The sequence below is a fragment of the Coptis chinensis genome, chromosome 6 (assembly GCF_015680905.1).
Source record: "Coptis chinensis isolate HL-2020 chromosome 6, ASM1568090v1, whole genome shotgun sequence".
NCBI lineage: Eukaryota > Viridiplantae > Streptophyta > Magnoliopsida > Ranunculales > Ranunculaceae > Coptis > Coptis chinensis.
Window position 1 is genome coordinate 44,883,807 of NC_141461.1, and position 16,573 is coordinate 44,900,379.

The 16,573-nt window shown below is 36.3% G+C and overlaps 1 protein-coding gene and 1 long non-coding RNA gene across 2 annotated transcripts; both read right to left on the reverse strand.

The window, feature by feature from the left end:
• Window positions 1-91: 91 nt before the first annotated feature.
• LOC147493175 (uncharacterized) lies at window positions 92-5,902 on the reverse strand. The gene is made up of 3 exons (XR_015197632.1): window positions 5,721-5,902; window positions 700-936; window positions 92-594 (listed from the first exon to the last, which is right to left on the reverse strand). It is a non-coding gene; the product is annotated as an uncharacterized LOC147493175 (long non-coding RNA).
• Window positions 5,903-9,566: 3,664 nt separating this feature from the next.
• Window positions 9,567-10,049, reverse strand: LOC147493176 (uncharacterized). Its single transcript, XM_086567771.1, has one exon. It carries the CDS (start codon window positions 10,047-10,049, stop codon window positions 9,567-9,569), a length of 483 nt encoding a protein of 160 aa, XP_086423897.1.
• Window positions 10,050-16,573: the final 6,524 nt, after the last annotated feature.

Sequence of the window (16,573 nt, forward strand, 5' to 3'; positions counted from 1 at the left end):
ACTCATACCGAATTGCTACGCTGAAACAATTTTATTCTTACCTTGTCTCATCATGGCTTAGATCATATCCATTCATCAGCTAAATTATGTACACAATACAACATCAAAAGTAATATTTCTTCAAATGTCATGTACCCTTGCGTTATACATCAACACCCCCTGAATAAGAAGGGTCGTTGCTTCATTTTGTAGTATTACACTTAGGATTACATATCAATTGCCCCCCTAACAGTTGAAACCATGCTGATTGCTATGGCTAACAAACCAATCATAACAATTGACATGCTCCCATTTATTGAGAAAATAGTACAGAAGAAATTTACAGTCCGGATAAAAAATAACTGCACCACCATCCACTACAATCTACAGGTTCCATATGCCCTCCAGACTTAATGAATCACCCCTTCAATGTGACACCATGAAAAATTAAAGGACTACAATTGTAGCCATCGGTCTCTGTTAATAAAGTTCCTGTTAAAGTTCCTGTCCAGAAATGGTCTCGCTTTCTCATCTCTGAATGATATGGCCCATGGCACTTGCCTCCTTAAATCGGCTCCTCTTCCCTTGCATTTGTACTCCCCTAACCACACAGTCCTGTAGATTTTAAGAGAAATTAGTTCTAAATAAAAAGAATTTATAAACGAAATTTCGGAAAAATAAATTATACTCCTGGAAGTTTATTAAGGGAAGGATCATTACCCTATCCTTGAAGGGTCTCCCCAGTCCATCCAGCCCGAAGGGTTTATAATGCCATCCAAGTCACAGAAGGAACATACCACTCTTGAAAATATACCCCAAGCTGTTCCCAAGTATATCGTCTCAGTCTTGTTTATTGTACACTTACAAAAGAAAACCTTGTGTCCTCTCCACAGTCGAACTCCTATGCGAAGCTGCGATTGCTCCTGATCCTGTAGCTGTTGAACTAAGCGTGCATTCCTGATTCTAGAAACCACCTTCTATATCAAAAAATTGCGAGAAAAAACTGAAAAACAGCAGCAAGCATAAACTATTATATTTTTCAAAGAGTTTGAAAAAGTCGGCGAATATGCACCGAGTCAAAGCATCATCGGAAGAACTTAAGCTTGAATACTTTATTTACGCCAGAAGAACTTGTTCTTGCAGTTGGCTATATATGGTCAACTGATTCCTTTGAGCTTGGGCTTGGTTGTGCATTTGGCATGCCTGATTGAGCATAGTAGGTTTCTACTTGGGTCGTCTTAGTGTAGTAGCTCACTGGGGCCCTCGGTATCCCGACGTTGGAATAGTCCGAGGGTTCTTGGTATTTATAGATCCTCCCAACTCCGATCCCAAGTGGCAATTCAATCAGAAAAATCGAAAGTCGGAGCTACACGGCCAAGAATACTACATAAAAGGTTGCAAGTCCATGACCGTGTTTGGGAGAATGACTTGGCTAGAGGGGTAAACACTTGCTGAGTATGTCCATTGAAGTTAGTCAATTACACTTACTGACTTACTAATGCTTAATTGATGCTAATATGGTGTGTCACCTTATAGAAAAAGTAGTTGCTCAAGATGATGGAGATTGTCGTAAGGGAAGATTTTGAGTGTTGTATTACACAAATTTATCTTGTTCCAGATCTTAAAGGTCTTCTTTTTTGTATTTTTAATTGCCAAATAAAGCTTTCAAAAACCTTTATCCATTTCATAATTTCCACTGTTCCACTTATCTTGATTAAACCATTACAATTACATTTGATAGATTTTCTACAAGTTTTTCTTGTTCCTACCTTCCACCATATTTAAACAGATTTTCTGTTATATGAAAAAATCATAGACAGTGTAAAGTCGTAAAGAAATCATGAATATGCGAGAAAGAGTTTCACATTTTCATATACAATATTGATGGAAAGATAAACATCCGAATATGATTTGCATGCATAGAATAGGAAGTTACATAAAGTTTTTACATAACGGTAACTTCTACAATATATGATCTCAGACCATGTACACTACCCTTAAAATGCCAATCCCAAATAAACACACATCAATCAATCCCTTGACACCAAAACTGACCTGAGACTTTACCCCTAAAAACTTGTCTATACCACCAATATTGTGACCACTTATAGCCAGCTTTATTTTGAAGTAGGAACTGGAACTCTTATCTGTCTTGGTTGCACAACTTGCAAATGGTTGCAGCGTAGGGATTGAGATGGGCGCAGTGGTTGCAAAACTATGAGTCTGGGTTACCATGCCAGTCCACATCAACCAAAGCCACTCGATTGTTTTGAACCAAGTTCTTGAAGTAATTATGGGTCATGCTGGTCAGCTCACATAGCTTTGTACGGAACTCGTTGAAATATCCAGGTGGGTCATATCCATGAAGGTAAAACGGTAACTCTTTCTTGATGAAGCCGTTCTAAATAAAACTCCGCCTGTTCTTGAAGGAACTCAAAAAACTGCCTCTTCTTTTGTTCATGCTCAGCTCGAGTAAATAGTATCCATAGGCATAGGTCCATTTAAGAACGCGCTTGCATTCAATTATCTGCAACCAGGCCTCTGTTGTGAACCTGAGTTCTGCTTCCGATACACATGCATTGTGTGTACCTTTTTTTTTTTTTATATAGGATCACATTGTGTGTACACCAGCTTCTCGAAACTCTTACCTTTCATTTTCTGTAAATCCGTGATTGCCTTTTGCCTTGACAACTGATTGGCTGCCCATCTTACACTTTTAGTCAAATCTCTTGAAATTACATATGCTGGTCATAAGCATGTTACCTTGGTTTTTCTCAATTGGCCGCTTGCACTTTGGACAGTACATGCAAGCCTTGGTATTAGCTAATTTCCAGACCATATTTTCGAACTCATCCTTATTCTTAAATATCCACTTGCCCACGGTGTCGCAGTCCACTGGACTATGAGCATCCTCGGTACAGTTCCAGCAGAAGCTATGTGTGTAGTTGCAAGAAACATCGTAGTTTTGTCTACCACGCAACAAAAAATATTATAGCAGAATAACAGCTCGGCGCAGCGCACCACTTCATCATAGAGCTGCTTACTTTGTAACCATAATAAGAGCAGTAAAATGGGTAGACATATGATTTTAAACCATTACTATAAGCTCCTCTGTACTTATCAGCAAATCCACATACCTATGAACCCCACATTGAAAAACGCGGCTCCTTTGCCATATCCTTTGAGAGTAAATAATTGTCTTAATAAGGATCATTTTTTTACACACCTGGAACAGGGTCTGATATTGATTTGGTAGGATTTGAAATACTGTGACCGGCTTCCGAAAATGGAGTCGATGACATTAGCTTTAATGGTGGTGGATCAGAGGCATAGTTCTTGGAGGCAGGGGAGGCATCACAGTTGACAATGTATGGACCAATTTCTTTGGAGGCGGTATGTATGAAATGTTTCTGAAGCTGGAATCCTCTAAAAGTGGACCTGGCTTAACAAATTCTGAATTCTGCAGTAAGTTTTGAAAAACAAAGCCAATATTTGAAAAACAATAATATAAGTTACAGTTAGAGGGGGTGAGCCGTATGATATAAGAACATCCCTATACAGACCCAGAGGCAATTCTAAATCTATACATGCAACACCTCGTGCATTGATCTGGATGTGGGAGAATTGGAGAAAACAACAATACAATTTGGAAAACCAAATGTCAATCAGCTGGAGGCTTAACAGAATGTGATGGGACATTTGAGGGATACAACCAAAGCGTCGGGGATAATTGGGTATAACTCTTACGTTAGGGTTAATACCAATTCAAACACGCACAATGTTTGAGAAGCTAAAGGGTTGGTTTATCAAGAAAGAAGAACCGCTACGGAGACCATTTATCCAAAGTGAATGTGATGCAAACAAAATAACTATGGGCTTGGCTCTCCGACATTTTCAAGGTAACTCCAATTATCAATCGCAAGGTGTGTCGATTTTGCGACAAAATTCCTAAGCCCAATCGAAAGGACCTATGGAATTCAGGTGTTGCTAGGAAACAAAGCTGTTTTTGCGTTCACCTCCGTCATCTTCAAAGCAAGTCCTGCAAATGTCGTCTCCCACGGATAATAGCAATCAAGGCCGGTACATCCGGTTTCTTCAAGAATGCCCAACAACCGATTCTTCCATTAGGTATGTTCATCATCAATTTTTCATTAAAAATTCTATTATTGCAGTTATTAAATTTTGTCTAAACCTTTCAGTTTCTTGATAATGCAATTTGATAATTACGATAATGTCATGTAATGAATACAACTCATCGTTAAATTCAAAGAAACAAATAATTCAAATCGACGTTAATTTTCACTTTTTCAACTTTTTACGTTTCTTCAAAAAGAAGATACACGCATAAAAACTTTACTAATTCAAAATTCAAAATTCAAATATTCAAACAATGAAGAATTACCGGAACACAAAGTTCATCAGACAATTGATTTGGGTTTTTGTTTCTCTGGTGTGAATTGTGTGGTTTGGGTGTTGTAGTACAAATTCTGTGATTCCATTATGGGGAATTTTTAGGGTTTATAGAGTTGGAAGAGAAGAAAAAGAGTATAAAAAAGGTTTTTATCTATTTTGGATTACGAACAATTGAAATTGGCAAAAAAATGCGTAGAATTCCTTTTTTTATGTAAAATATGATGTGTTTTTATGTAAAATATGATGTGTATTAATGGTCTTAGATAAAAAAAACACGGCGTATTGTAATTAACTACTCCTAGTGTATGGGATCATTCCAACAACTTAAGATTAATGAACTTTTAGATAGTGTTTTTATTACAAAAACACGAAGTATTGTAATTAACTACTCCTAGTGTATGGGATCATTCCTATGCAACTTAAGAAATAAAAGAACTTTTCTTCGTTCGTGTTTTCTCACTGCAACATAAAATCACTAGTACCCTTAGAAACAAAGGGGAACATTGTGGACAAGTTGTTCTTTTAGAGTGCGAAGGGTGCTGTTTAATTTAGGATGGGGCGTGGGACCCAGCTAGAAAATAGGAAATAAAGCAAGAAACGACAAAAAAAGTGACGAACAGACACGAACGGCGGCTACTCACGCCTCATATATAGGTAGAATAGATAACCAATCATTCATCAAATTCTACTAATTCACATCAATAAGACTGATCGAAGCGGAAATATGACAATAGATTTGAAGCAATATGCATAAATTGGCGAAAGATTGAGCGCCATTAACTTATTTTAATCTGTTAGAGAAAGATTGAGCACCATTAACAAACTGGTAGAGAAAGAGATGAGATCAAGCGCCATTAAACACCCTAACTGAAATGGTTTTTTTTTATGGATCGGTTATAAATTGGTTGAAGCTGTTGTTTTTTTTCTTTAATGGAAGATGGATCTTTACAACTTGGTTGGAGATGGTTTATTTTTTTGTTGGGTTCTTGACTTCTTGATCTGGTACAGAAGCTGGTATAGCATTAGGATCCGTTTCATTGCTAAGCAGGAACATCAAAGCTGTTTTTTATGTTCTGGCTCATGCTATTCTGGTTCCTAACTTCTATTCAGTTTTATGTTCATGTTCAGACCCTGTTCTGATTTTGATGAAGGGTAATCGGACCATTAATAAAGTACCAACGTCCATCCAGTTACGGTTGAAGGACCAAAACCTAATAAAATCGGGAAAAAATGTTTAAACCAAAAACCCTATTACCGATAAGGGCCTAAACCTAAAAACCAATATAAATCATATACACAACAAAAGGTTTCACAAAAAAATGTGTTACCTGGTCAGCAAGGTCATATATCAACTTTGAATCTTCCCCATACTTCCCCATAAGAATCTCCCTCATTTCAAAAAACAGGAGTGTCTAATGATGTGGCTCCGTGTTTCTCGAATGCATTCTATATGATTGAGAACGCTCTCTGTCTAATAGCCATTTGTTCTTTTGCAAAAACACGTGTACCCTAATAAATGCACGAATGATGGAATATAAATACGGGTGGAAAGTGTACATCTTCATGAATAAAATAATATTTGTAAAATATGTTCACATTCGTGTGATGCATGGTTTAATCTTACCTTGGGAAGTTTGGGAAGTCTTGTAGACTCGTTGCTTTCTTACAGTGCCTTTCAATGTCTTCAAAAAAGCATCAAGACTCGGACTCGGATTGAAAAACAAGGATAGATCTCTTGCCCACTCATTCTATTTTTTTTTTGTTAACCAAACTAATTTATTAATTGCTTAATTACACCAAACGGTATCTACACACACCAATAGCGTCCATACTAAGAATATTACATAGTCTTCAAAAAAAAGATGGAGGATTGAAAAACAAGGATAGGAGAACCAAAGTTCACTATAAACAAGGAGAAAGGGATAAACGGGGAGAAAGGGATAGTCTTCATTATGTATGTAGTTGATGAGAGGATGACCAATCTGGTTGTTGAGCTCATGTCGATCCCATTCTTGCAAGACAATCTGCTCCAGAGTTACACTCACGATAACAATGTTGAATCAAAGTTTGTGGAATTCCACTTATCAATTCCCATATATCTTCCACAATTTTCTTAATTTCCCATGGAACTTGGCTATTTTGATGATTAAGGAGATCGCATAGGAAACTGGAATCCGTTTCAACAACTATTAGAGGAATTCTAAGTTGTGAAGCTAAGCGCAGTGCTATTCTAATAGCAAAAGTTTCAGCCATCAAAGATGTTGCATAAGGAATAGGAATAGACCCTGCACAAATGAAAGAACCATCATCCCGTCGAAATAAACAACCAGCTCCACTGGGACCAGGATTACCAAACGAAGACCCATCTGTATTTATTTTTGTCCATCCATTCTTTGGAAAACTCCAAAATACTGGAAGAAGAGTTCTTGAGTGAAACTAATTCGTCGAAACTGTAGTCTAATTTAGAACATTCTATACTAGTGCATTAATCGAATGCAGAGTACGTCTTATATCAGGTTGAGAACCATCAAACCGACTTTCATTTCGACATTTCCATATCTACCATAAAGATGCTCCAAACCTGAAGATATAATCATTTGTCTGAAGTTTACTTAAGGATATAAGAGACTTCAAGACATTCTGAAAACACTGGGAGAAAGACAGAGCTTGAATATTTACAAAGGCATGTAGTTGCTGTTGCAGCCAAATTGCCCGTGCAAAAAGGCATTGCAAGAATATATGGTACTGAGAATCATCACCATGATTACACAATGAACACGAGCTATCCACAACAAAACCCTTGGATGCGAGTGACTCAGAAGTAGAAGTAGGAACAAGTCCTTTACAACACTGCCAGAGAAAGAACCTAATTTTAAAGGGGAGTCTTATTTTCCAAATCAACTTTGTCAACGAAAATTCATTTCTGTCTCTGTTCTTGAGTTGTCATAGTAGATCATATGCAGATTTAACCGTATAGCTGGCAAACTTATGTGGCGCCCAAATCTGCCTATCTGCATGGGATTGAAACCTGAGGGGAATGAAGAGGATTTTTGGAAGAATACCCGAAGGCCAAAGAGCTGACACAACTGCCCAATTCCACTGTCTTGTTTGGAGATTTATAAAGTCTACCACTCTTTCATACATGCATTCTGGTGGTCTTGGAGGTAGAGTGAAACTGGAATCTAAAGAAGGTATCCACCTGTCTTTCCATGCATCTATGGACAAACCATCACCAACTTTCCAAATAAGACCATGACTGAGTATAGGTTTCATCTTCCAAATATTTTTTAAACATGGTGATGCAGTCGATGGTAATCTAGCTTGCATAAATGACGACGCCGGAAAGTATCGAGACTTAACATTTGAAGCCCAAATAGAATTAGGTTCCATTAGCTGCCATGCTTTCTTACCTAACAAAGAATAATTCTTCAATTGGATATTGCATAGTCCCAGACCTCCGTAAGACTTGGGCGTGCATACGAGCTCCCAATTAAAATAATGGAATTTATGTTGACTTGTATCATGCCCCCATAAAAAAGCTCGTCTTATGCGATCCATCTGATCCAGCACACCTGCAGGAATGAGAGTGCAAGCCATCAAATATGTCGGGAGTGCAGATAGTACTGACTGTGCTAAAGTTAGCCTTCATCCTTTTGAAAGTGTTGCTGCTTTCCAGCCAGCAAGTCTAGACTGAAACCGTTCAATAAGAGGTTGAAACTTATCTATTTTGGATCTCCCCAATAAAGATGGAACCCCTAAGTAATTGGAGAACTGAGTCGTTGCTGGAACTTTTAATCTCCTGGATAAAGCATTCTTGAACAGTCGCGGGAGGTCTTTGTTGTGAATAAATTGTGACTTAGAACGGTTTACTTGTTGACCAGAAAATTCACAAAATTTATCAATCACATCATTCAAAATATGGGCTTGCTGTAAATCACACTTCCCAAACAACAATAAATCATCAGCATACATCAATTGTGATAAGGAGCAACCTTGACGAGACAATTTGAGGCCCGTGAGTTGCTGACTTGCATGAGCTTGGTGAAGCTGGAGAGATAAGACCTCTGAGCATAAGATAAACAAATAGGGAAATAGTGGGTCTCCTTGTCGAAGTCCACGAGTTGGCTTGAAGAACTCGAAAGAAGATCCATTAAGTAAAACTGAGAAAGACACCGTAGAAACACAGAACATTATCTTATCAACCCAATCATCTTGGAAACCGAATCTCAACAATACCGCTTTCGGAAAATTCCATTCAATTCGATCACAGGCCTTTTGCATATCAACTTTAAGAGCATATATTCTCTTATTCCTGTTCTTTCGAGAGCGGATGAAGTGGAAAGCTTTATGAGCTAAAAGGACATTGTCATGAATATCTCTGTCTGGCAAATAAGCACTTTGGTTTGGTCCAATTAGCTTACTGAGAAGAGGACAGATTCTATTTGAGATAATCTTCGATATAATCTTATAAGAAACATTTGCTAAACTGATTGGACGAAATTGTTCAGTTGTAAGGGGATTTTCCACCTTAGGGATGAGCACCAAAAAAGTGTGATTTATATTTTGAGCAAAAGTACCATGCGAGAAGAAGTATTTAACCATGGAACATACTTGGGCACCCACAATATTCCAGTATTTAAGGTAAAAAATTACCTGAAATCCATCAAGACCTGGTGATTTGAAGTGACCCATCTTTTTAAGAGTAGAAAAAATCTCTTTATCGGTTACCGGTGCTAGTAACTGCTGATTCTCTCCATTTGATATTACAGATGGGACAACATCTAGGTAGGAATCATCTATGAGTGGATCTTCCGTTGTCATAATTCGGGTATAGTACTGCACAAACTGGTTCCCAATTTGCTCCCTATTAGTAACCTCACTTCCATCAAGTTTTTTCAGGTGAACTATATTAGACTTGTGACGTCTCCTAAGTTCACCCTGAATAAACCACATTTGACCAGATTTTTCAGCCCATAAAATCTCTTTTTGTCAGAGTAGTTTATGGTGTTCTTCTTTGTAGTAAAGTTCTTCTTGAAATAGAGCATTTGGAGGATTAGGTAATGAAGCTATTTTGTCTGATATATTCTCCAAATAATATGCAGACCTTTTAATTGCCACATCTAGATGGCCAAAAATATTCTTATTCCACCATTTAAGCTTCTGCTGACAAATCTTCAATTTCTCTGTAAGGACATGAGAGGCGGACCCCTTACAGGTGGTTGCCAAGCTTCAGCAATAACTTCTTGACATCCTGTCTCTTCTAACCAGAAGGCCTCAAACCGAAAAGGTCTCGGGTGATATTGTGTTGTTGTATTTGGCTTAATAACCAGCATCTTGTGATCAGATTCAGTACTATGTTTATGATAAAGACAGTCATTTGGGAAGCATAATCTCCATTCAACATTTGCCAATGCTCTATCAATGCGCTCATGAGTTCTGTTCCATCCTTTCTGACCATTACACCAAGTAAACACCGGTCCTTTGTATCCAATATCAAACAACTCACAGTTATTCATTGCTTGTATAAGCCACTGTGCTTTAGAAGGACTGAAAGGGACCCTTCCTCGTTTTTCTTCTGGTTTAAGCACCTCATTTAAATCCCTATACACAACCACGGTTGTCTGGATGGTGGTTTGAACAGATGTAATTGCTCCCATTGTGTAGTGTGAGTTACTGGATCTGGACTGGCGTAAATACCCGAGAAGTACCAAACTTTCCCACTTTCATGAATTTCAGCGTGAATAATCCATGAAGATTTATATAAAATAGTTACCGTACACAAATCAGACCACAGTAACCATAAACCACCAGACAATCCCTGAGAAGGAACAATACATGCATCAGAGAAACCAAGCTTTCGGATTAGTCTACCTGATTTCTTCCACCCTGACTTTGTTTCACACACAAATACAAGAGATGGTCTTTCTACAGTTATAGCATTTTTTAGTTCCTGTCTTGTTGAATCAAGACCTACACCTCTGCAATTCCAACTCAATACAATCATGGCGCTTCTTCCCTTGTCATAAACAACTAAGCTAACAGGATCTTTCCAAAACAAAACAATACTCCAACCTAAATGAATTCAGACCCAAAGACCAATCTCACCCACCAATTTCTAGTCTGAAAAACGGAACAGTGATAATTCCCACTCTGAAAAGTAGCAGTAATGACAACTACAGACAAACTGAGCGAAACCCAAAACCGGAGCCCAGCTGTACCTGTAACAGTGATGGAGATGTATTGAAAGTGGGAATGCTGGATCAACTCGCACAGTCACACTCCCAACTACTGCCCTTCAAAAACCACATACTACAACAGTGAAACTAGGTTCTTGTTTGCACAAATCTGTTAGCTAGCTTGACCATCTACTAAGACCTTGAGAGAAAGGAAATCAAAGTTACTCAGACAAAGGTAAAAATCGGTCGGAATCGGTTAAAAAACCGGTTAGAATCGGTTGGAATCGTTTAAGAATCGGTTAGAGAGAGAGAGACACGAGCCCATCACTATAAAATTAGAGTCCAACCAGAAAAAATAAAATAAAGAAACACAGAGAAAACTTTTGTTCTTCAATTTTTCTGGAGGATTGCTAACGTCCTGCCCCCATAAGGGGTAGGATCAAAAAATATTAAGTGGACAATTGTATAACCAAACTGTCAACCGCTTCACCGTCACTGTTCTTCAACCTGTCCATAATAATTTCCCTTATTTGACCAGTTCCCTTCTTTTTCTTATCACTCTTTTTGTTCACTTGAATACTCGAAGAAACAACAGAAATCCCTACAGGCTTCTCCCTTGGGTCAATTTTGTCAAGTAGAAACAAAGTCAAAGCTCCCTCCCAAGAAACAATTTCCCTAACCTTCACCAATAAGTTATACGCCACATGAAAATAACTAGTATAATCTACTCCAAATAATTCATCCAAGTTACGATACACATCATTCAAAATTTTTACACTCTCCTCAAACATTTTCAACACATTAGAGCATAAACTCTCATGGCTAATAATCGAGTCACAAATCAATTTCCCTCTACCACAACTACTCTTACCTAACAACAACAAGGATGAAGCTAAACTCGAAACTTTTCTCCCCAACGCATCTTCACTAGGTGCACTAGAATTCAAACCACCACACATTCCGTCCCCAACGCCTCACACGACAATGCTGAAGACGAATGGGCAAGAAATGAATTCTCTAAAACATATAACTCCACATCAGTTAAACATTTATCCTCAATCTGTTGTCTAACGTGTGGAGGATTAAACGCGGGATGTCGGGTCGGATATTATTAATACTAGTTCGGATTAATTTGTTGAGTAGGACTAGTAAAGAAGCTCTTGATTCTTGTTTTAGCCAAGTTGTTTGCGACGGCGTAAACGGAGGAAGAGGTGAGATATGAGTCTTTGCCTCCAATTGTTACTACCATTTCACTATATTCACAGACGATAAACTCAAACTCCCCCTCACTTCAATGAAGGACCAAAATATCGCCGATATATCCGATATATATCCGTATTTTGGTATATTGATATCGATATTTCCGATATATATCCAACGAATATACCGAATATAAAACCCTTTTTTCTCCGATATATCGGAATTTCCGATATAAAACTTTATATCCCCAATATAATCGATATATCCAATATATATATAGGTTGACTTTTTGACCATTTTTTAATATAAATCCGATATTTCCATTATATTTCCGATATTTTAAATAGTTTGGACTGGTCACAAAAAAATAGATATATCCGATATATATCAGTTTTTGGATACACCGATATATTCATTGATATCGATATTTTGGGCCTTGCTTCAATCAACCAAGTTTGTTTCTCGACCGAATTTGATCCCAGCGTACAATGACCCTTTTGCCCCTAAGCCGATGTTTATGAATATTGTTCGATTGATTTGCCCAATGTGTAGAATGTAAAGAAAATGAAAACCACCATTTTTTTTTTTTTTTTGCTAAAGGTAATTGTATTAATAAGAAACACCATTTGGTTCTCTAATATTTTATTTGATCATCCGATCATATTTACATTAGCAGAGCAATGGTGGCACACCATACACACTTTTCACCTCTTATGATAAGATTATTGGTATAAAGAAAATGAATTTTTTTTTTTTTTTTCAACTTTTAAGAAACACCATTTGGTGTCGATCATCCGATCATATTTTTCGAGTGTGGGTGAGAAGAAGCCGATTTTATTTGATTGGGGTATTAAAGTGGGCAAGTGTGTACATGGGAATATAAAGGGTTAACGAGTGCACAAAAAAACACGGTCAACCCAAGTTGACTTTTTTTTTTGTGTACTTGTGGGTTGAGGGAGACCCTAATTTCCCCATCTTGCCCATCTTGGGGGAGCTAATTGACTCATCTAGTGGGATTAATACTAGTTCACCCAAATATAAATGGTAGAGGATACATTAAGAACCTGGCCTTGAGAGAAATATACATGCACCCATTAATTAGATGAGGATTATTGTCTGAAACATCAAATTGATATGCTATACTTGGCGCAAAACTCAAAGGCAGAGGATGAGTTTATCAAGTCTTTTCTGTTATATTTTTTGGCCCAAGCGGGTTTCACGACTGGGGAAATCTCGGGTTTGGGTTGGTTGATTAGCATCTTTGGTAGACCTTGATAACTTGGATGATTTTGACTGGGGTGGTGCTTTCATGACACATCTTTATACAGGTCTTGATTTGTTTGTGTAGTCAAAACAAATGGTGCAACGGGAATACGTAGATACTATAGGAAATTTAAGAGAATTTAAGTTTTAAGATTTAAAATTTTATTTACTAGTTCAATATTATATAGTTTAAGTTGAGTACATTTTCTACCAACGAATCTATTTTTATACGTTGGGCCTTTGTCTATATATTCAAAGTCATTTTCATTCCTCACTTCAGTTTCTCATTTTCATTCTTCATCTTTCTTGCCTTCAATTTCTATCTCAACTTCAACTAGCAATATAGGTGGATCAAATATTGTCATGATTTCTGCATTCAAGACTTGTCACTGGTGTAAAAAAGTTAGTCATTATGCTAGTTCATGTCCATACATTATATAAAATGTCCAAAACCTGGATGCAACGGCATGATGATAGTGGTTATAAGATACAATGATGATGGAACATTGGAGAACAAATTTCTAAATTGTGATGTTCATAATTGTCCTTCAGATATCAACATCTATCATTCAAAAAATGTGGAGATACATGCATGTCATATTTGCAAGGAAGTAGTGGATTTCTGCCCTAGGTGTGGCTTGTGCGATCAATGCAATCCTTCAATGTGTGGTAGAGAAGCAAGTACCTATTAGAATTTAAGTCTAGGATATGTAATATCTATGCATTGATTTTAATATCGTGGTGTATTGTCTTTAAATTTTAAGATGTTTTGTGTTTTTATTTCTATTGACATAGGCTTGGGGACATATATGTCAACAATTTCCAAATGTATTAATTTCAAATTAAGTTGTATTGTTTTTCATTTGTAGTTGAGTTGAATTGTTTTTAATTTTAAGTTACAAACAAAACATTTTTTCAATAAAATACACTTTCATTAAGACAAAATACAATTTTATTTAAACAAAAACGTACACTTAAACGATAAAAACAAATTACAAAATAAAATATAAAATAATTTCCAATGCTAAAACATAGATTAATACCACTCAACTACATCTTCAAAAATTTCCAAACAACGTTCATGAACAAATTTTGCTCCTTTAGTTTCTAGAAATATGCATTTTGCCACAGTTTTTCGCTCTTCATCGCTACTGAAAACACCAACAATCTTAAGTGCATGCTCCAAGGTAAAATATGTATTACATTTCTTATAAATCCTCAAAAATCGGTCCAATAAGGCTTTACTGTTTTTGTCTCCACGATTGTCATTGTGTCTGAATATTTACAAGTTTTATCCCAAATTAAATAACTCGTTTACGTCCATAATTTGACAACACAACGACACTCCATTCTAGCAATTGCTATAATATGTGCTTGACACAATAATTCATCTTCAGTGAAGTTGAAACACAAACTATGTGTCGAACGAGGATGACGTTCCATAATTTGTGAATTGGTGAGAGAAAGATTAGTGAATTGTTGCTCTGATAAACACAAAAACAGTTAAAGCATAAATATTAATGATAAACATCAATACCTAATCTAACAATGATTGTGTTTAGATGAATTTCATACTCTCTAAACATAATCATGCAATATAAAGAGTATGAATTTCGTGATGTGAATTTTACTACGATGATTATACTATGAATTTGAACTTATACTAAATTAAACTAATCAAAAGAACAATGAATTTGATGAATGAAGAAGATATAAAAGAAGTATAATCCACCTATATGATTGTTACAATTATTTTCCTTAGTCATTGTATTAAAGTTTTAACTTTTACAATGTCCCACAATATTCTAGAATAAATATTCAAACTTGTAAATCCCTAATCAATTCTAGTTATCTCTAAGCAGAGAATGATTAGCATGAGAGAATTAGCACATCTACAAATATCTTTGATGGAGTTTATAATATCTAGTTCGATTTTTATGATTTCTATCTCTAAATTTCACAAGAACCAAACTTAGAATACAAATAACACAATAACCCTCACATAGGCTTCATAAAACGCCCACTAGTTTTATCAGATTCAATGAAACAAAACAATATAAAAGAAACATAATTAAAGGAATAATCAAGAATTGAATTGAAATTAAAGGTCCTTTAATGGAGTTTGGAGGCTACAATATAAACCTTAATTAATTAAACTAATGGGGAAGAAGATCTTTAGGGTTTTTCCTTAATCCTTTTTATATCACCAAGAATTTGGTTACAATTTTCTTGTATAGGCTTAGGAGCACAACTTTGGGCCACTAAATCAAGCCCAAAGCCTAAATAATTAAATAAAAAAGATCCAAATTATTGAAATTTACTGCACTACTCTGTTCGTCTACTTTTACTGCTTTGATTAGGCTGAGACCTGGACCATTAGAAAGCTCTCTTTGAGCCGATCATTTTGATAGAAAATAAACCCAATTCCAAGTTCTAAGCCTAAAGATACAGCCTGTTGAATTTATGTTGAGTTTATGTTTTTTTTCCTGCTCGAGTTGACTTTGATTTTTCCAGCTTTGATTAGGCTTTTTAAATTTTTTTCTCTTTGGAACTGCACCTGGATTTGTTGTATTGATGATAAACCGTAAAAACTACAACTAGATTTCTCTAACTTATTCTTACGTTATTAATTATTTATTTCCTACTATCACATATATATGATAGGGTACGGTTATATACTAAAATCATTACTTTTGTATTAACTCTAATTATTTATATTTTGAATGAGAATCATATGGGCAAATATTATGTGCGCATATTATATATGTTATTAGTTATATGCATGCGTCTAATACTTTATGTTGTAGATGATATAATGTGTGGTGACACACATAAGATCATATCATCAGTATCATATAAAATATAAGTAAACGTTCACAACCTACATAGATTTGGACAAACCATTGGTATGGTTGTAGTATAATCTGGTATTAGTCTATCTTGACTACAGGATTACACTAGTACACTTTGTGTGTATTGAATAGGGCCGGTGAGGTTGTTTCTCTTTATATTGACTATATAAGAGAACAAACACTTTTGTTATTATGGGTGCTTGCCTTCTTAATTTGGATATAATAATGGGCTCTTACGTGCATTGTACATTGCTTTAAATCATTAATGAGTGAGATTCATTTGTGAATCAACAAACTCGATGAATTGGGTAATGAGATTGTATGTAAAGTGTGATGTTGATTATAGAAGGAATCTGTGACCCACAAGAAGTCGGGTTGATGATGTCCCCTTGAGGAGCTCATAAGGATTGTCATGTAAACCCTGCAGGTAGATTTAATCCGACATGACAATGAGGTTGAGTGGTACTACTCAAAGACATAAGAAGTTGATTAATGTAGTTGTCAGTAACTTGACTTAATCAACGGGCATTCGATATCTTAACACGAGGAGATCAACGAGTATATAATATGGAGCTCATTACCGTAATATACGTAATTTGGGATTAGCGCGGTAGTGCAACAATGCCCTTTAGTGGAATAAGACATTTGTTGACGGACTTAGGCCGTGTGTTCTGGGCGAACATGGGAAGC

What these genes read in the sequence shown, in the direction of transcription:
- LOC147493176 (XM_086567771.1), bottom strand. Translation starts at nt 10,049, where the DNA reads ATGGGAGCAATTACATCTGTTCAAACCACCATCCAGACAACCGTGGTT.